The sequence below is a fragment of the Ixodes scapularis genome, unplaced genomic scaffold, assembly GCF_016920785.2.
Source record: "Ixodes scapularis isolate PalLabHiFi unplaced genomic scaffold, ASM1692078v2 PGA_scaffold12__126_contigs__length_90152505, whole genome shotgun sequence".
Taxonomy (NCBI): Eukaryota; Metazoa; Arthropoda; class Arachnida; order Ixodida; family Ixodidae; genus Ixodes; species Ixodes scapularis.
Window position 1 is genome coordinate 31946929 of NW_024609838.1, and position 21483 is coordinate 31968411.

At 46.4% G+C, this 21483-nt stretch overlaps 1 protein-coding gene across 1 annotated transcript in view; it reads right to left on the reverse strand.

Moving 5' to 3' along the window:
* The window catches only part of LOC8032095, a 303464-nt gene that overhangs the window by 70292 nt on the left and 211689 nt on the right, over positions 1-21483 (reverse strand). The window contains exons 6-9 of the mRNA XM_029988597.4: positions 12314-12586; positions 10262-10543; positions 5944-6122; positions 4692-4831 (exon numbers count right to left, since the gene is read on the reverse strand). Coding sequence (XP_029844457.2) covers positions 4692-4831; positions 5944-6122; positions 10262-10543; positions 12314-12586 — 874 coding nt within the window. The remainder of the gene's footprint in view (positions 1-4691; positions 4832-5943; positions 6123-10261; positions 10544-12313; positions 12587-21483) is intronic.

Genomic DNA, 21483 nt, shown 5'->3' on the forward strand with positions numbered 1-21483 from the left:
TGAGGCACTTTAGACGGCCCGCAAAAATTGGTTTCTCAACGTATCGCTCTGCGATTTACCACAGAGCTGCAAGCAGATGGAAGAAGTTTACAGTGAAACAACAACAACAAGGAATGCACTTACCTCCTTCAAAAGAAAAAAACAACAACAACAACAGAAATCTGTTCTGGGCAATCTACGACGCCACTTTGCAGACGATGCAGGCGTAGTAAGTGCTGCCGACAGATGGAGTACGCCGCGTCGAGGGACGACCGCACGATTCGGGTTAAGGCCGTTCACACTCTCGCGACCGAGTACGACTGAGAGAGACGAGATCTCTTACAACTTCTTAAATGTTTCTAGAATGAGGGAACACACTGACATGGTGGCGCCATCTATGCGGTGACTCTAGAACTGCATTTCACAAAAGCGAAGGTTTTGCGGGATTTCCGAGGTCAAATGTGCGTAATACCCATAGAAAGGCTCGTTTATAACATTGACAAAAGTTTTTCGAGCCAAGAAAGAAAGGATAATGCGCGAGAAATAAAAAAAAAATATGCCGGACCGCCGAGTTTACACTGCTTCCCAATAGATGGCGCCAGTGTGTTCTGTGGTTTAAGAAGTTTTAAGGAACCCAGGTTTAAGAGGTCGCAAGAGTGTGAACGGGCCTTTATGATAGCAGATGGTCCTGCACCCGACTCGACCATCACTCCGTCGACGCGGCGTACGCCCTCTATCGGCAGCACTTATCCCTGCGCGCGCAGGGCCTGCGAATGGCGGCTTAAATTTCCCAGAACAGCTTTCCGTGTTTTCTTTTTTTCTATTCATTAAGGTAAGGTTATTTCTTGATTTTTTTTACTGTAAACTCTACCACCTGCTTGTACCTCCGTAGTAAATCGCAGCGCGATACGGTGAGAAACGGATTTTCGCGCGTCGTCCAAATTGACTTAATTTTAAAGGGGCGATGCAATGATTTCTGTACTTTGCGCAAATACCGCTTAGAACGAAACCCTTGCGTTTATGACCTATAAAACATGGGCTCGTTTTACGCCACAGGCAATCGAAGTCGCAGAAAAAATTAAATGAAAACAAGCAGCGTTCTCCCCTCAAGAAGTGGCCACGTGACCTGGAGCCGATTATATGCCGCCAATGTTGATCATATATCCACGCGCTGGGGTTGACAAAGCACAGGACACGCGCTGAGTTCCAGACAATGTTATGGTTCTGCTATTGTCGTGATTGCAGCAATCACTACACTCTCAGAAAAAAGGGAGTAGTCTAACACCCTTTGTCCTACGTAATACACCCCAAAACTTCAATTCGACGTACAGCGCCCTATAGTCGATCAGACGGCCCAAAAGTTTACAAGGGGCTTGATAGCCGTGTGGCAAAACTTATTAGGATAGCTAATATACGTATTACTGTCTACAAAAAAAAATAATAATAATCGGAGTTTTCTTGGCCCTACTGCAAAATCTCAGTGTTTTCTTTCTGTGTTCTTTGATACGTACTTTAGCTATCTAAAAGGTTATATCGCACCGCTATCAAGTCCCTCGTAAACTTTAGGGCCGTCTGTTCGACTACAGGGTGCTGTACGTCGATTTGAAGTTTCGGGGTGTATTATATCAGACAAAAAGGTGTAAGGTGATACCCTTTTTGTTTAAGAGTGTACGTGAATGTAGAAGGAATGACGGAGAGGTGGATAGTGCCCTCCCCACAATCAAGCGGATTTTTCGCTACGGAGACAGCGTACAGGGGAAAGGAGGAGAACGAGAGAGAGCCTTGCCGAAGTTAACTCTTAGAAAAAAAAAAAAAAAAAAGGTAGCTATGGTCCTCCCTAAAGGGAGGAACGGTCTTGTAACCTATGTTCCAACATAAAGGGAGAAAATTTCATCCCTAAAGCAGAGGAGCAAAAGTTTCTCCGTCGCCTTTATCTCAATATGGCGTCCCCGAATCGAGCAAATCGAGCTCAATAAGGCTTAACGAGGACGCTACGTCTCTTGTACGGGACTAGAGGACCGGCAAATAAAAGCGTAACACGAGCTTTCCGCGAACTGTGTTTATTTCCGAAGCCAGCTTCCCCCCGCAGGCAAAGAGACTTTCGTTTCAAAAGCAGTTACCTCAGTCTTCTCGTCGTCAGCACTGCGATGTTAAACGGAGACAACCGATACCTAGTTACTTCGCGCACTTTACGTCTTACCTTTGCTATTCCTCGAGTCACAATTCCTTCGCCACGGGGGATTGGTAAACCCATTCGCGAAACCTAAAGCCGCTCTCCAAAGAACAAACTCGAAGCCGCAGTTGCGTGGTAACCAGAAATCGCGTAGCGTGAAAGAAGGTTAAATCGCTTGCCACCAGATGGCAGGATCAAGCAGAGGAATTGCAAGTAGCTAGGCTAGGTGGCGACAGGTAACGTCCAATTCATGCTCTACAATAAATACTCTTATTTGCTTCCTACACCATTGCGCTTCGGCATCTTGGGGAACCTTTATTATGCACACATTTAGACACATTACGCATGCTACAAACATCAGCTGAACGTCTACATTGAGAGCATACACATACACGGCACATACAAACATCAATACAACAGCACACGAACCCGATCAAAAATTGAGTTGTGTGTGTGTTTATACAGCCTAGAACTTGGTCTGCCTCACAGGGGCGACGAGTCTCCCAGCTGTAGATGAGAAATTTAGCCAGTGGGGTACAGCCGCTAGCCTGGGGTCTTTAACGTGCATCACGCAGTAGTGATACACGACCGCACGCCGGTACGATGCTCATCCAGATCGAAACGAGCAGGGGTGGGGCTCGAACCCAGGATCCCTGGGTTCTGCAGCGCGAGCTTTCGCTCCACGTGCTCCGAGCTGGTGTGCGCTAGACCACTCGGCCACCGATCCCCCCCAGACGAACCCGATCACTACTTCCGAGCTCCGCGTTTCCGTCTTTTATACTGGTCGTTTCGAACTTTCGGAATTTCCCGGTGAACGCCTCATCAATACAAAATATCCTCAGCATGTTCCTTTTTCTTTCATTGTTTTTAGCAATGTCATAATTCTGAGAGTATTTTGAACGGTTCAGGGGATGAATCCCTTAGTAAAAACTAAAAGCTCATGCCGTAATTATTCGAAACCCAATAAATCAAGCCGCTAAAATGCGGTTCCAAGCCATGCGTCTGTTTCCCCGCACGGCACGTCGTAGCCAGTATTTCTAATGAAGTGTTTGTTTTTCTATTTGTGCGTTTCGTGTGCGGGTGCAATTGTCATCTTGAATTAACCTCTGTAGAGCGGATATTCACTCAGCAGGAAGTGATGCATCAAGGGCAGAGAAATCGCTTTTCGATCAACTTGAAAGCAGACAAAGCCGCGACTTGCGGCAGGTGTTAAGTGTACGGAGCTACGCCGTGGCGAACTCGAAAACTTCTAGCGCTCATCCCAGCGCGCCACTTGGAGGACAGTTTCTCCAGGCACCGTAGTATATTTAAACATCAAAATAGAGGATAGCTTCTTTTTTTTTTTTTTTCAATTTTACCAACCATTTTTTCTTAATGCTAAAATTCCAAACTGTACGTACTTTCCGTAATATATTTATACTGTTTAGTCCTTTCCCCAGTCCGCAATCGCTCTCGGGGAGGAGACAACCGAGAGTCACATTGGCCACTGTACGATAGGAGCTACGGTTCAGACCAGCGTTCCAACATGACTATCCGCACGTTGATTGATTGCACCTAATCCCTCAAGTGGTCTTAGACTCTTTAATGTAAAGCGGAATGTCAACCTGCGACACTCCGCCCCCTCCGATCACGGCCCGACCAGCGGCATCAATGCCCGACAGCCCATCTTGTTGTTACACCACTGATGTGTGAACACACGGTCACATCGGTGATAATTCCAGTATTCTGTTCACAACGCACAACACTGCCAACGCGATGTTGCTGCAATGTTGCTTACACGCAGAAATACAGAGCCACGTTGACTGCCAGTTGACACTCGGCATCGGATTACAGAACCGAACTCAGCACAGAAGGCACCCAGGCAGCAAAACCTGTTTGTCTTGGACGCAATTTCCGCGATTCCCATAACGTCGTCAACGTCGACACATCCACTGTGGACACATCGTTCCGCGTGGCCCGCATGGATCCGCGTGGGTTCCGCAATCCGGAGATGGCCATCTTAGCTCAGTGTACGTAGCGCTGCTGGCACTGCTCCGGAACTTCGCTGTTTCTAGCGGCTTCGTTTGCTCCTTTGATAAAATCAGTGGCAAAATCGTCAATGCAACCAAAATGCTGTGCCCGTTTGGACTGGGAGACGAAATTACAGGCGGCCTTCGCTGCCGCTGGAGCTCAATCAACTCAACAACATTTATTAAACAACGTGCGCGACCTGCTCGAAAAACGAAACCGAAAGAAGATGAGTCGGGAGGGCGGAAGCTTTCTCCCGTCCGCCTGGAGAAGGAGAAACACATGTCATTCCTCCCTTCTTCTCGTGTCCGCTTGGGGGCGCGTCAGTAGAAGGGAGGAAAATGCGTCGTTGCTACCTTGTGTGCATGTGCGAGGGACGACGAGGTACTGTAGAGTGGGATTTTGCGTTTGTACTTTAGCATTTCTTTTGCCGGGAAGGGGCATTTACAACTACCACTGTCAAAAGCGAGTTGTCACCCGTTGGAGCAGATTCTGGGGCGATGAATGTAGAGCGTAGAGAAAGCGCCCTCACCCTTCGAGGACCTGCTTGCCCCCGCGCAGTTTGCGCTCCACTTCTTCGTAGTCGCAGGAGATGTCGATCCTTCGGTCTGAGCTCTGAAGCACGTAAGGATGATGCTGGACGACGATGCTGTTCAGGAAGGTTCCATTTCCCTGGGACAAACAATGGGAACAATTGAAACTTCTGTCCGCTAAACACTTCTAAATTAAAAAAGGGTAAGTTGTTAAAGGCGTCTTGTTCAATTCCAACAAAAAAATTTTAAGAACCTACAGTCACTGAGAATTTCAATAAAAACGAATAAGATGGCGGCATTCGCCAATAAAAAACGCCGAAAGACAAATCACGACGAGCGTGAAAGTAAGAAACCACGGCACTTGTTTTTTGAGCTGTCAGGGAGCAAATCACGCACCGCCTAAAGGTGCTTCAAAGAAGATATTACACTTTAAGCTCGTTCAGAACACAATGGATATGGCAGGAATACCTTTCTGTGACGATCTAGCACGAGATGGCACTATGTGTAGTAGAGTACTCTACAAGTAGAAACACCTTCGGAGCTTTGAAGCACCTTGTGTTCGTTGTGGAAATTATGCGGACATATTTATGACAACGTTGCAGCTTTACACACTAGATATTACTCGAATCGTTACATGAACATCGAACATTACTAGAACCACGGTAATAAAAATCGCCTATCCTCGTGGTACTCATCATTCATTACCCCCCTTTTGAGATGGACCATCCGCTGAAACAATGCTTGTGACGCTTCTTGGTTAAGGGTGTCCTATAGATGGCGCTATATATGGAAGTTTCGAAATTCGAAGCAATAGCTAGGTGGCTCAAGAAAGAGTCCGATTCACAGATTTTAACCGTATTGACCTATCCATCGGCAACAACGTAAGAAAACGAGCGCTCTACATGAATGCCTACACAAATCCTTATATGAGTTCTGTGCAGCGTCATGTAAGAGAGAAGAGCGAGAGGGGCGGCTTCAGAAAGTGTTCTTTCTGCGCATGTGTTTGCGCAAAGAAGTTATTTTGAGCGTCAACCGCCTGACGCCTGTAATTATGATAGCACAGCCTACAAGTATTGAGAAAAAGTAGGCTTATCGTAGAATCCAGAACTAACGACCACCCCGAAAGATCGTTACACTCATGTTTTCCCTTTTATCTCATCACCGTGAGTAAGCGTTCGTTCGTAATTCTACCGTGTATGCATACATTTTTATGACCAAAACATTGAACGCACACATGCTGCTTGTACTTACCAAATTTTTGGTGCCGCACTGCCGTCCGTGGAGCGGAACCGTGAGTGCCACGTGACCAGTGTCGGTGACGGACGAGGAGTAGCACTGGTGCGGGTGACCCACGGCGTACACCCGGCCGCGAAATGATGACGTCACGAGGATGATGGCTGTCATGGCGGTGGCCTCACAGCGCATCTCCACTGCAAGGGAGAAAAAAAAAAAGAAAGGAACGACACATTTAATGTATGAACTTGCAACAGAAATCTGCCCTGTGTCAATGATATCATTTAACCAAGCAACGTAATTGATCTCAATTACAATTACACTTAACCAAGCAATGTAATAGATCTCAATTACAATTACAAGAATCTGGTTTCTGCGCACGCGCAGTGCCCACAGCATATAAAAACAAATGGCTTAAAGGCTGACGCATAACCTCTATTTTCTCAGGAGCTATTCTGCCCCTATCTCAAGGGCATTTCAAGGGCCTTCAGGTCTAATGACTTTTAAATGGATCCACACGTTTTGCTCTCGGAGCCGAAGGAATCATATTACACTCTTGGAGTACAGGTAATCGTCTGCAAGTAGGGCCTCTGGCCGCCGCCATCTTGCTACTAGCGTGTGTAGATCGTCCGACAGTCAAGCCTTTCTAAGGAGCGCCCACGGTTGCCAGAATGGCGCTCAAACAAAGTATTTTCTACCCACGGTGGCCAGACTAGCTTATGAAGCATGGCTGCTTACAAACGTGTGTAAAAAAAATATGAAGGGAGAGAATGAAGGTGGTGAACGAATTAAGAAAGCAGAAGTGGAAAGATTTAAGACGGTACATTTCGGACTTGGGAGTTACCCCCAGGAGAAACTTGCTAAATGGATTACATACCCGCACGAGTTGACAAAACAGGACATTAAAATTGCGTCCGAAATATAGTAGTGTCCAACAAAAATATGATTTGGTTCCCACATAAACCACCTGACCGTAATATTGGTTCCTCAAGAATACTAACGTTCTAAATGGTTTTGTGCGCTAATATACGAAATTAACTGACATATACGAAGAACATTTCTGAAAGACCGAAACGCATATTACTTTGGAAAGTAAATCGGGGGTCATGTTGCTTGGCACTAAGGAGGAATTGCTTAGCTCTAGGATGTTGCAAACGTAATCACCCCAATTCACGTCAAAAAGCTCTCGCTGCCGCGGCGATTACGTCTGACTGTTTATTTCGACACGAACAGACATTCAACCATGATATTGGAAAATATCAAGCCTTAGTGAACCGAGGCTCGATGCTTGCGCAACAGTCATCGATGTTTACCGGTCGATAAATTAATATAATTTGTTTGGCGACACAAGCCATCTTCCGCGGTACCGCTTGCTCACCTACATGGTTTCTGCTTCATGTTCGCATTTCTCGAGCGTTAAAAAGGGGTTCCAAACAAAGTATTTTTGATATATTTCCAAGAAAAGTATACTGTCTGGTAATCTTGCGGAACGACACTCCTTAGTGTCTTTGGTAGAAGAAATACCACAAATGGGTGACATTCACAAAGATCTGTGACATCCAAGTTTAGGAGGCTAGAAAATCAGATTCGTGTGCCAAGTTCTAGAGGAACGTGCTTCCTCTCTGAGATGGCCTTCAAATAAAGGCCTCTCTGAGTCTCTGCCTTGCCATCTGCAATTGCGCTATAGGATGCTCTAGTCAAGGCATATTATTAGATGAAAACGCTCCCTAAGTTAAGATATAATTAAAACATCGCAAAAAACACAGGGACAAGTAGAAGGTGCACAGACACAGTGCTGTACCTTCTTCTACTTGTGCTCATGTTTTTTTGTGCCGTACTTTTTATATGTTTACTACGCACCACTGACTAGCTCACCTCCAAACATTACTGCAGCTCCCTGAGTTATTTATATTCGCAACACCACTACTTCCGCTTGTAGCGAGCGTTGTCAATGACGAGCATGCAACTGATAATGACGTCATAACCGTCTGCGCATATATATGGGAGGACACTGTATAAGCCTCCGAAGAGTCGTGCAGGGCTCATGGAACCCAATGTGGCGGACACGACCCTCAAAAGAGTCGATGCCACGGGACGAGCGAAAGTAAGCAGAGCCAGCACTGTCGACACACTACGGCAATACCCTCCGAGTCTGGTTCGTGAGACGTCCACCTTCATTCTTGACCGCTCTGGAGTAAAATACACGCAACAAAAGAGCACGGCTACGCCAAGATGGTCAACGAACGTCCAGGGTCCGAACCGTTTCTTTGTCGTACACGACGCGGCACACAATGGAGTCCTTGGAGGCTTCTTTTGACACCGACGCCCTTTGTGGCGCGGTCGACCGTCCGGAGACGCGCATCTACCTGACAAAGAGAGGCGTAGACGACACCGAGACCACTCCGAAGGGCCGAGAAAGTGAGGCAGGCGTGAACAGGGCAGCGCTCCAGCGCCTACCACTCCCCGTCGTCACCTCCCTGGCTTCCGTAGCCATCGTTAGAAGCAAGGCGGTGCACTGGTCACGGAGAAGAACTCACGAACCAAATAAGCAACGCCCTATCCTCTCGTTCTGTTGTTTGAGTCCCAATCTTTCCAGCAGACACTTTTCGGGACGCTACAATTTCTCTGTGTCCTCTTGGTTTTGTTTCCTCGAGTGTATACCTGCTCTGAGCTCAACGACTTATCCGTGTGTACAGCCGATTGTTCCTTTGCTTTCAGCGTTTTGGGGGAAGAGGAGCAACCATTGCGCCGCTGGTGGGGACCTGGAAAACTAAACCAACGGGGACGCTTGTCTTTATCCACGCCTTTGTGTTCGTTCTCTGTGTTTGCGCATACAAGTTTGTTCGGTGCCATAACCAACTAGCCCACCAACGAGTCTAGCTAAATAATTTATTCGTTTGTGACGCAGCACTCGGCTATATTCTCATCCGAACGCTGCGCCAGCGTTTGGCTGGTGCATGGTGTTCAATAAGGAAAGCACCGATTGAATACGAGCCCAAGCCGAACAATGACGACGCCCTTTGATGAGTATGTGCAAAGCACGCGATTGAGGAATATGACGAAAACAAGCCACTCCACATGAATTGTGTCAGGTAAACGCCGACTTCCGTAAAAAGCAAGCTGGACAAAGCGCCCCCTTTAGTTGAATCTCCTCGCCATACACTAAACATTTTGCCGTAATGGTTTGCATTCCAACTCTCTTTCAACTTTACAATACCCTCTCTCAATCTCTTTCCCTCTTTGTTTTCCTTCTTTTCTGAGTGTATGACTTATAGAGACAGACGCCAGCGCTTTGTCTGTGCCCATAGTGTAGTCAAATACTTTACGTCCTACTCCGCTCATTTGCTTTGGATGGCGCGCCTGCTGTGCCAATTTTTCCCCTAGCTTTTGAACATCTCGCCGCACCAGAAAAAAACAACATATTTTTTTTCTCCCAGAATGTCAGGGGAACAAACTATAGCCGATATTGAGCAAACACTTGCACCGACCGAACGGCCTGCGAAGCGCCCTTCGCCCACCTGCGCGAATGCCTGATAACCGCGACTTCCATGGCAATAGGGGGCGCCCCTCACCACTTCCAATTCAATGCGGAAAAGCCCAAGGTTGCTGGTCATCCAGCCATTAAAACTGCGCCAAACCTGTCCGCGGCGAGGGTATTATCGGGGAGTAGGATGTATTCCCCCCAATAAGGTATTTGGTGTGGTCGTGCTACTCAAGTCAGTTCGAACCAGGAAGACGCCAGGTTCCGCCGGGCACTGTTAGTAGGTTAGTGGGGTGAAGGTCGCAAAAAAAGGGTGTGCCGGCGGAAAAGGAGAAGAACTACATTTCGACTGAATGGCCGGTCTTCTTCAGGCGGACTAAAACATGTCGGTAGACCAAAGCAGGCACCTAAAAGGAGAGAAAAACATGGTGAAGGAAATTTGGGATAGGTGCGATGCATTTTCATGGAACCTATCCCAAACTGATTTATTTTCTCGCCAATTCTTCAAATATCCCTCGAGTACACTGTGGCGCGGAGCACAGTGAGCGTTTCTGCACTGCTTAACTGTACCTAACCCGGGCATAGCTTCTTCTCAATAGTTTTTACTCCCCTACTCACCCCCAAAGCAACGAACTATATATGCCCGGTATAGGGAAACGATCCTTGGATTTCGGTTTTGATTCCTTTTACCTCATCGTCGTATTTTGTCTTGTATTTTTAATCAAACTGTTATTTTTTGCTTCATCATTAACCGGATGACCAATCGCAAAGATTGGTTACCCGCGTCCTTTGAGAGAATCTAAAGGCGAAGGCGACTTTTTTTGATCGAGTGAATCAAGCGTGAAGCTGACGTACCGTCGATGCAGGACCCCTTCTCGTAGAGGGTGTTGGTCTCGGTCGTCCCGACGGCGGCGGAGTCGGCGTGCGCCTCCTGCACGGGCGTCGTGTAGCTGTCGTCGGGACTGAGCAGGCACAGGTGCCGCGACTGGTCGTACACGAAACTCCGGCACACGAAGTCCGTGTGGTTCACGCACGACGCCTGGCACAGCGTGTGGGACGTGGACGTCTCGTCCACGAACACGTGGCCCCGACTCAGAGAGCGGCCGCGCAGTGGACGGAACTGGCATCGAGGAGGCTCTGCAACGCGTCATCGAAAAAAAAAGCAAAAAATAAACAGAAGTCATAAAGGATATCTTGCACTATAATAAGCGAAATAATACATTAGAAGATATCTTAAATGAAACCAACTTAATTTATACCTTAAAGGATATCCAACGAAATAATAAATTTCACCATTGCACCTGGAATCATTCTGTCTACTATAAAAAAAAAAATGAAGAAAACTGCTCGTCCGTTTTGGTATTGTAGGTCCCCTCGGAGGTCACGGCGGTGATACTTGACCATAACGTAAGCACGTGGTCAGGTAACGTCAGGTTAAGCTACGTCAAAGCGCCACGCCACGTCACGGTGTGACGTAAAACCGATGACCCGAGAGTTTACTTTCTTACGACTCATAACAACTCCAGCCCCACGGTCAGACACCAACTGTTGTGAACACCGTGATTTCATGAGCTTGACGTCACCATCGAGGCTGCATGCCACGCGTGAACAAGACAGCGCTAAAAGCTGGCCCTATAAAAACTACGCATTAAAAGAAAAGAAAACTACGGATATGACCGGCACGTTAGAATTTACAGGAAGAAAAAAAAAAAGAACTATACACCCAGGGTTAGAAATCTACACCTCACATATCGAAATAAACACGGCGGATGATCATAATCATCTTTTCATGGTTATTGGTGGAGCGCCGCGGCAAAGAGCAGGCATGGGGATTCCCCATGGTGACGGCCTCATAAAGGAGCAGGGTAAGACAGACTTCGGATACACGTCTGAGACCCTGAGGTGACATTAAGGTAAACCCCGGGCTCCTGTTACTGCGTGTTGTATGTTACTAATTGATTAAAAAAAACGACAAATCTAAGATCACGTTTTTCTTTTATATTTAAAATTGACAAAATGTCTCGATGAAATGCTTCCATCTTCGGGCCGTGCTCTGTCAAAAATCCCAGTCCCTATCCTGACTCCTGCCGTTGACAACAGGCCCCTTGCGGTTCCTTTAACGTTGCTCTGGTTACTTTAAAGGCCCGTTCACACACTTGCAACCGAGTAGGACCGACTGAGACAAGACCGGTTTTTCTGCCTCTTGCAACGGCGTAGGACCAGATGCGCGGCTGTGGAGCAGGTCCTCAGCCTTCACAAGAGGCTTAAGAAACATTTTTGTTTTTGGCCGGTCCTACTCCGTTGCAAGCGCTTGAACGAGCCTTAAAACATTTGGAGCGTCGACTTTCCGGCAAAGCACTTGGGAAAACCAACTGCTACAATCTAAGAAGGAGAGCTCGGTAAACGAGGAGGCTAACAACACAAATAAAATCTACAAAAAAAAAAGAAAAGGAATACAGATATACCTAAATAACAAAAACAAAAACAGTCTGCGCTATATGATGCTGAGCGCCACGCCACAGCGCAGCCTCGTTCCCACAGCAACTGCAACGTCACGAGTAGTAACAAGCTGTCGTGTTGGCAGTCAGTCGCACGCGCCCGAACACAAATGTGCGAACCAGCCTTTAGGACGCCACGGTAACACCGCGAATACATCGTAAAAAAGACAGTCTGTAGACACTGGCTGAAGCGCGTTCTTTCGCGTTGGTCATCGAAGAACAGTCTGAACAAACGCTCGAAGCACACCTGCGTCTGAAGCAAACTGCCTTCAAGTAACCGTGAGCGTGAGGTGTAGTCCGCGGACAATTCTGCCATTCTGTCCGCAGAGAAACTCCGCGTCTTTTGTACGGCGTATGCGTGAGGGCGGCGACTTAAAGAACACCGATACTTCTCCGGAGATTCACTCACCGGAGACGCACTGGTTCTCGCTGTACAGGAGGTCCGACGAGGCGCCGGTCTTCCTGAAGGACTCGGCGGCCGTCCTCCTGTCGTGCTTGCTAAGGACGCAGCGCTCCTTGGACGCCTCGTAGCGGGTCGAGCGGCACACGAAGCTCGTCTCGGTCGCGCACAGCCGCAGGCACGAGTCCTGGTCGCCCACGTGGGGCACCGTCCGGTCTTCGAAGCCGACCAGTTGGAACCGGGGCACCCGCTCGAACGACCAGTGCCGCACGCACGGCCTTTCTGGAAAAGGGGAAGGGGAACACCCGGGACAACGTGTGACTTTGTGAGCTCCACGACGTGAACAACCTTAGGACGAGGCAGCTTAATTCGGCGAGATGCGAGTTCCACCAGGTAAGCTTGAAGGTACCCTACGCGACACAGTTAGCTCAAATCAGATTTGTACGTAACGCGTTAAGTTACTTTTTTCCGGTAAGGAAGTAACGGTTTAGATACTTTTTGAGAAAAGGTATGAGTAACGTATATTCGTTACTTTTGGTTGAATAACGAGTAACAGTATTTAGTTACTTCTGGAGAGGAACGTACATCACTAGTTACACCATTTGGTTTACACTCCAGCTCACGCATGTGATTGTCATGGTAAAAAAAAAAAAAGACGAAGCGCCAACAAGAAAGGATAAAAAAGATGCTCGTGAATGTGTCAACAAGCAACAAGAATGTGCCGCTGAAAAACGGCACATTCAAAGTAACGGAAAGTAAACTGTTACGTTTGAGTTAAAGTAACGCATTCCCTTTTAATCTCAGTAACGAGGAATGTACTTTCTTACTTTTCAAACGAGTAACGAGTAATTAGTTTTTTTTTCTCTTTTTTTCAGCAATAGGTACATTTTTCGCTCACACGCAGGGCATTGGCTCTTATTCGTGATGATTTTATAGTGACGGACACTTGACTTGGTGACCAAGATAAGTATATTTCATTTCACTAGTAGTTTCGTGACAACAGTACTGCAGTGAGAGAATATGTGAAAAAAAAGACACGTTTACAAATCTCTGTAATGCGAAATTAGAGCGCGGCTCTTGGGGAGGAGGAGGGGAGGTTACGCCCCTTCGTACAGGGATTTCCCTAGACCCCCCCTAGGGGGGTTGAGACCCCCCCTAGTTTTCCTGGAACGTAAAAAAAAAAGGAAAAAATAAAATAAATTTTTTTTTTCAGATTAAGTAGAAAACACCACCTCTTAGGTGTATATATAGAGAAAGGGAAACATACATTACGGGTATGAGCATTTGGTGAATAGACGTCTGTAATTTAGCTAGTGGACTAAAAAAGAAACAGTTTTATATTTTATCTAGCCTCGCCTCACATCGCCTCCCCGCCTCGCCTCCCCCCCCCCCCCCCCCCCGAGCCATTCGGACACCCCCCCTTGATTAGAATCCTGGGGAAACCCCTGCCTTCGTACCCTTCCCTCTTCCTCCCAAACCCGCTACGCTTAGCGGAAAAAATTTCTCCTCTAAATTTAGCGGGGAAAATGCTCAGGCTAAATTTAGCGGGTTAAGTCTCCCCGCTAAATTTAGCAGGGAAAATGACGTCACATGACTTCGTGACACGTCACCCACGAACAAATACAGTTTCTCCGCTAGATTTAGCTGGAAAAGTGACGCCACGTGACCTTAACACCAATTCAATTTCCCGCTAAATTTAGCGGGGCGGTTACGCCGAAGCCGACGCGCGAAACGGGCGCCTAAGAGCTGCGCTCTAAAAACTGCAATTGGTTGTTCCTCTTAACTTTGTCGCACACTGTCTTTAGGAAATAACTGTATGGAAAATTTGATTCTGGGCTAGCTTCTTATCCACATACGACATGGTCGGCTTACAGCGCACATAGAACAAGCGCTGAAGAGGGAGAAGAGGCAAACAATAGAGAATTTTAGTGTTGAGTATAGACTAACACACGGCTGTGACGTCACACAGCTGCGGTGGCGCTGTCGGCGGCACTGTGCATGCGCAGACGATTCACTTCATGTGAAATCGGTTTCTGCGCACGCGCAGTGCACACACCTGGTGTGGGCAAACGAGGGCTTGTTTGTAAACAGCGCGTCGGTCTATAGGAACCAACGCAAGCACTGTGCGTTTGCCTTAGCGTTGCGTGTTTCCCACTTCACATGCTCGTCGTCGCCATGCGCAAATCCAAAACGCAGGCTGGGCTCCCGTGCAGCGTAAAACACGCAACCCTGGTGCAAACGCACAGTGCTTGCGTCTGCGCTTATTTGCGACTCCAGCGAAGTCGATGCCGCGTAGCGGCAGCGCCGAGAAGCCCAGGAGAGGAGGTCGTTTCTACTCTGTCGCCTGCTACCGTTGCTTGGTTCTCGTAGGCAGCATAAAACAAACAACATTTCCAGTAAATATTTTTATGATTCCACCTTGTCATTCCTACGCACTGACTAGGAGAAAGTTTCTACCGTTGAAAAATCGCTTTTCTTTCAAATGTAACACTGATTTTACGCTGCAGTGCAGGAATTCGTGGTAATCCGCGTGCTGAACGACGAAAACGACCTCCTTTCGTCCGCTATTTTGCCTGAGCAGCGCGCATCCTATAGTTCGCTGGAGTCGCGAATACGCAATACTAAAAGTCACAAATATGCTCTGTTTCGCGCCGCGTCATAGGACGATTTCTCATTGTTGACAGTCCCACGGTTCGTCGGTACCCAAAATTGATGTGAAACCTTCCAAATCGGATACCTACGCGCATCAAATTCGGACGGTTTCAAAGCCCGACATTTTCTCAGACGCTGCCCGAACAAAAATATATCCACCAAAAACCGATGTGGCGATAACTGATGGTACGTGCTTGACACCTCTAGAACTCAAGAACCCCCCTTATAGGTCGTGGCTTGCAGCTTCCCTAACCCATTTATTGGTTAGTCAAGACACTGTTCCAAACGGTGTAATTGAATTTAAATTGCAACATAACCAAATTGCTTAGCCGCAGCCGGTGTCTGGAAACTTTACAGACACTAGCCGTCGAGAAACCCGCGACAAATAACGGTGCTTTTTTTTTTCCAATAAACAATTAATGTTTACAGACATAACTATTCAGGAGTTGTCACGTTTCACTTTATCGCCTCGGTTGTGCTTTCCTCCTGAATACTGAAGGAACATATCTGCATACTCTCATTGTTGTTGTTGTTAACTTGGTCCAGAAGAGATGCACCGCAAAGTACACTTTAAAAAAAATCACATACCGACGCGAAGTCATTAGGCATTCATTTCATGAATGTCTCGGAGTCTCTTTGACAACGTACAGAAATACCATAGAGGCTCAAAGTTCCGTGCATAGCCTCCCAAGTCATTGAACCAAGCGCGCGCGCACCGCTAAGGAATCTTCGCCGACGCTAGAACCTTCCCAGACTTTCACTCGAACAAAATTCTAAAGAGGGCCAGAATTTTAAATTTAATAGAGAGCTCGCTCTTCTTTCAGTAATGAGCACGGAAAGTGTTTCTTGGTGGTACGTCGCAGCATGGCGAAGTTTATACGGTTATTGCTGCTACCACAAGATGGCGCTATGGAATTAGGCTGCAATCAGAAACTTAGGCACAAAAACTCAGAAAAAAAAAGCTAGGGAACGGAATTTTAATTACAAGTTTTCACGCGTGGGGAGGGAACTGTCCATTATTAGGCGCTGCTCCTGATCAAGCGCAGACCCCCCTCCCCCCCCCCCCCCCCCCTTTTTGCTTACAAAAGGTAATTAAAGTTATGGTCTTTCCATCGCCAAGGTTTGATCGATTTTGCTGTTTTCTGTTTTAATTAGTTTCATCTTAGCCCGCTTGCGCTGCCTTTGTGTTTACTCGTCGCTTATGTTCGGGCAAAGATAGCACGTACTCTTGCTCGTAATAATAAAGCTTTCTGTTCAAAATTTAAAGACACAAGCGTGGTCTATGTTTACGTTCGGGTCAGCCTTAGATTTTGTAGCACTGAAATTGTTTTCGGCTTTAATCTACACCGCAAAAAAAGTCAATTCACGAACAAAGTTATGGCAACATGCTCCAACCAACTCTAACGTTATGACTTAAGCAAATCACATAGTGACTTAGGCAAAGCACGCTCTGTTGTATGCGACTGGCTTTGTATCTGTAAGAAATAGAAATGCCTATACACCTGTACATTCCGGGCGCATTAATTTGACTTTATAAACACTATGTGGCACCTCTAGACGTATGTGTGCCTCCAGAGCAAGCAATTTATAACTTCATGTTTTTTGTGGTCGACTGCCTAGAGTGAGAAACGTTGTCGGCTCCCTTTTCCTTTTGCCAAGTTATGCTGGAACAGTCTCTAGTGGAACGTCGTTAATGCTAGTACCATGGGCGTCGGATGCCGGAAGTCCATCGCATTCTTATAGAGCTACAGAACATATTCACGTCCCGAGCCCCATGCATCGATGCAATAAACTCGATTCATCAACGCCAGGAGACTGGAACCTCCGGACACCCGGACACACTTCTGCTTCACTCATCCATCCCCATCATTTCCCTCTCCACTGCCGCCTTCTCGAGCCTCGAGTAGTCCAACAAAAGTCAAAGCTAAAGCTGGTCATTCCTACATGGCCTATCGCCGGCAGAACGTCTCCCAATTCATCTCCTCTGACCAGCACTCTCCTCACCCTCAATTCTTCTGCCACTCCATCCGCGTGCGGACCAGCGAAACATTGTCATCGGGCGATACCCTGAGGGGATATAACTCATCTCCCTCCCGCATCATTCTTTCATCAACAATGCAGACAAGCCTTACTGCGAGTCCGACCCAAAAGACACAGGACGAAAGCCACCCGATGCTCGCTCAGCTGTCAATTCAGCAACGCGCGCTCTCGTCGTCCCGTCTCGAGCTCGAGCTAATGGCCCAAAGCGGAGAGAGGAAAAAGTGCGGCGGGAGAAGGAAAGGGCAGGCTGGCTTCATTATGTCAGCTGTCCCCGCGTATGCCCCCTTGGGGGCGAGAGACTCCGATTTCGAGCTAGGGGGCGGTGGTAATAACCGCGCTTTTCCCCCTCGGCTACCAAAACCCCTTACTTGCCGCTACCCTTTTTTCTCTTGCGTCAGCGCCATCTCGCGGCCATTACCATTACTAATGGGTGCGAGGGCGGGAAACGGAACGCGCTCCTTCGCGCTGTCGCTGCGTGGCAGGTCCTTCGGGGCTGCGTGTGCAGCGAATTTCGGTTAGTGCGGACGAATTGTGCGGATATATATTTTCTTTCTCGTCCGAGATGGTGCGTATATCGTTTCGGGGGATCAACTGGCAACTTTGTGGCGGGCGGACGATCCGGTGGCTGCGAGACGAGGTGCTTAGTCTTCGCCGACGATCCCTTTTCCCCTTTTGTGGTAACTTGGTTCTTTAAACCCCATCTTGTATTCGCTGGCTGTGAGACATCTATTTCAGCAGCACGCGACTGATAATGGCGTATTTCAATCTCTTTTTGGATGTACTTCTTCATTTCGTCTGCTTTAGCTATATACTTTTTGGGAATTGTAAATTGGAGTTACGAAACTCACAATCGGTGGTCGGAAAACACGCCCGCGAGACAACCTTAAATGGAATGCCATGAACTCAGTTTGAGAGATAAACTTCCCTGTTTAACTTTGTGGCAGACGTTTTCCATCCAATAGAGGTGGGGTTGCCTGCACCCCATACAGGGCGTTTCTTTCGAAGCTTAAGAGATTTGTCTTAAAAAAGCCCCAAATGCTGCACTCATGCGATTTGTATAGGTCAGTTATACGGCTAGAGGGACATAACTAAGAGAGCTAAACTTAACGGTCACTTGGCTAATTAACAAAATTATGCTAATTAAATTTTTTATATCAAAAATAAACACATGGTTCTCATTAAAAACTTGCTGACCGTCATCAAAAACTACTAAACCAGTCATCTAAGACTTGGAGCACGTGGGAAGCACCGTGGAGCGTTAAAGTTACCACGCGTGCAGCCGAAGTAAAATTATGAGTGCGATCACGCGCATGCGCAGTTGTTGTGTCTCATTATAGCCCCAGCCTTGTGGTTGATGCACGAGTGGTAACTTTAGCGCACCACCGCGCTTCCCACGCGCTCAAATTATTTCTAAACATTAGTCATGTAGTGGTTCTTCAAGACGCTTGGAAAGTTTCTAATTGAGACCACATGCCTATTTTCACTAACTAAAATGTTCATTAACAAATTTTAGTTAATTACGCAACTTATGGCGACGATTAGCCTCTTCTATTATGTCCCCATGGCCCTGGGAAAACCGCATTAGTGTAGCTTTCACAAATTTCTTTTAAACAAATCTGTTGAGTTGAAAAAGAAACACTCTGTATAGAGTAAAAATTAAATAAAGCGAATCGCATATTCGTGGCTCTGCGCGCAATTAAGGGAAAAAGGGAATTCCAAGCACTAAGTTGAAGGAAGCTGTGCCGGTTTCTGTTCCAACAAAATGTTCCTGCGACAACTTTTTTTTTTTTTTTGGTGTAACATTGAAAAATATATTTGAAATAAGGCCTACAATATTTTGAAAAACGCAATTAAGAGAAAGTATCAAATACTGTCAATCAAATATATTTGCAAGATACTTAAATTACTACCGAAAGTAATAGAAATGCAGTGTTTGGAGTAGAGCATTTGAGATAGGCACAAGCTGAATTTGTAAATCGTTTCATAGGCAATGAACTAACAGAGAAATAGATTGTGTTGCCCGTAACTAGCGCAAATTGCGCGCGTGCGATGCGGTGGTTTGTGGTGTTGATGCATGACTGTTTTATCTTATTTTTTATGGTCTTGACCTAAAAAGTACTTATTGTGCGGTCACGATGAATAAAAATTCGGTTGAGAGTCAGCGCTGTGTATATGTCCTTTTGCTTCTCGTCCCTCGTCGTTAGCGCTGTTTTAAATTTTTAAAGATGTCATACCAACTATCCCAATCTTCACCCTTACCGATATGATGTATTTGGTCAAGTTTCTACAATTTATATATACTGCATATATCATATAGGCTGGCCTAATGGAAGATGAATTCGGCCACCCCATCATAAGTTGTTTCTTCGCAGACATACATTCGCTACATTTTTCCCCTCGATTCCCCGATTTAGTTGTACTATTCTAATATGGTAAGCACATACAGCCTTTAACAATACGTGAGCTACGACACCCGTAACTCTACAGTCACGGCCATCGGCGCGCAGGCGCAGTAGCGGCATCTTCGTTGCGAATGGCGTAGCGGAGGGGAAACGCGGTCTACGAGAACTCTTTAGTAAGCAGGCCCCGTAGACAGGCTTTTCCCCAGAGTGTTTAGACGCTCCATAAGCGCAGCCCGGGAAAACCGGCACAAATAACCGAAACGAAAGTCAAACGCCCTGCTTAGAGTCGGAAGGAAAATGTGACGTCACAGCCAGACTTGTACATGTTACTGAAAAATAGTAAGGAATTACATTTACAATTACTCAAGCCTAAATTGTAATTTATTACAATTACAATTACCCTCCCATGAAGGTAACTGACCGTTACCCCAAAAAGTAATCCGTTACTTTCGTGGCGCTACTTCCTACATTATTGTCCTCAAGTAAGAAACAAACGGAAGTGGGTTATTCAAGTTCTTATTCTTGCCACCTGTTCCATTTAATGACCTTGAGTATTTTGAGCAACAGCTGGTTCTCGAATGTCTCGTCAGACATTTTGAATTATCTCTTACTCATTATATTGACTGCTACGCTGAACACCATTTGAGCTGAAGCACTGGATGGGAGTGCCATATTGTTCCTCACGAATGCTTCATGCTCTGGATTGAGCTTTTTCAGCGAAGGAAGGGAAGTACAGTTTACCTCGAATGTAGAGCAAAGCTTCGTCATTGCAGCCGTTGTCTGATGTTCGAGAGTTTTAGTAGATCCTTCCGATACCTCTGATACCCGCGATAACAATACCCGATAACGATATGATGCATACGCAAAGACGGCGGTGAAGCATCGGATATCGTTATCGGAGTCATCGGACCGATCTGCTTAAATTCCCCATTCTATAAATCGCGAAGCTGTAGAAGTCATCAATAGCAAAACATAGTTGTAACAGTAAGGTGATAATCAAATAATAAATAAGGTTTGGCGCGATATTCTTCTTCCTTTGGTTCTGAACAGTTCGAGCCTCACTTGAGACGTTGGTGAATAAAAAAAAGTTTCCAGTAGAAAAATATAAGTAATAAAAGAAAAAGAAGGACACTCATAACAACAGTTAATTAGAACGTCGGTTAAAACAGGGAAATGTAAACGCACGTTCGCCGTGTGTACCTTTTTTGGTGCCGTTCAAAAACGCACGGAGCACGAACTGACTGCAGTTTACTCTGGTGTTTTCCAGGTAGACGTCCACTGTTGCCACGGGCAGCAAAGTGTATAGTACTAAGTAAGCCGCGCCATGGCCGCACTCACGAATTTCACTCTCTCCTCAAGCTCAGAATCTCAAGTCTACGGCAGCCACCATTATGTTTTATTTGTAAAAATATCTGCTTTAGATAAGATGCATCCTGCTGGGGCAAAACAGGAAGAAGAGGGAAGGAGGAGTATTACCATTTTCTAAGTGCTCGCATAAAGCTAACTCACAAAAAGGGTAGGGTAGAGGGAGCGTTGTCTCCTGTTGTGACATTATGAAAATGGTCGTAGTCACTATATCCGAGAAGGACATTGTTAATTCTTTTCAGTGCACTTACCGCCTCGAGCTTCTCGGAGAGGCGCACAATCACTTGGTGTCCACCTCTACCCGTCTTCGATCGCAAAGAAAAACAAAGGGACTAAAAAAAAAAGCGGAAATAACTTGCCCCACCGTTTTTTTTTCTCACGAATTCTCCACTTGGATTCTTTTTACATCGATGTTAGGGTCTAAAAAAATGATAAATTCAGGGGCTTGGGGTTGCAAAAAAAAAAAAAAAGGCTTTGCGGAACTGAAGAGTGGCCTCTCTTTGCGCTGGTCGATTCGCGTGACAGTGTCACTGCGCTCGACTTTACAAAAATAAAAAAAAAAAAAACTTTATTTAGAATGGGGGCGGAAAGGGGGGGGGGGGGGGGTTTACAACAACAAAAAAAATGTAACGGATTACAAGGAACCCGTTACGTCAAAATGTAAGGGAATTACTTTAAAATTACTCTAGAAAATATGTAATTATTCCGTTACTAAATTAC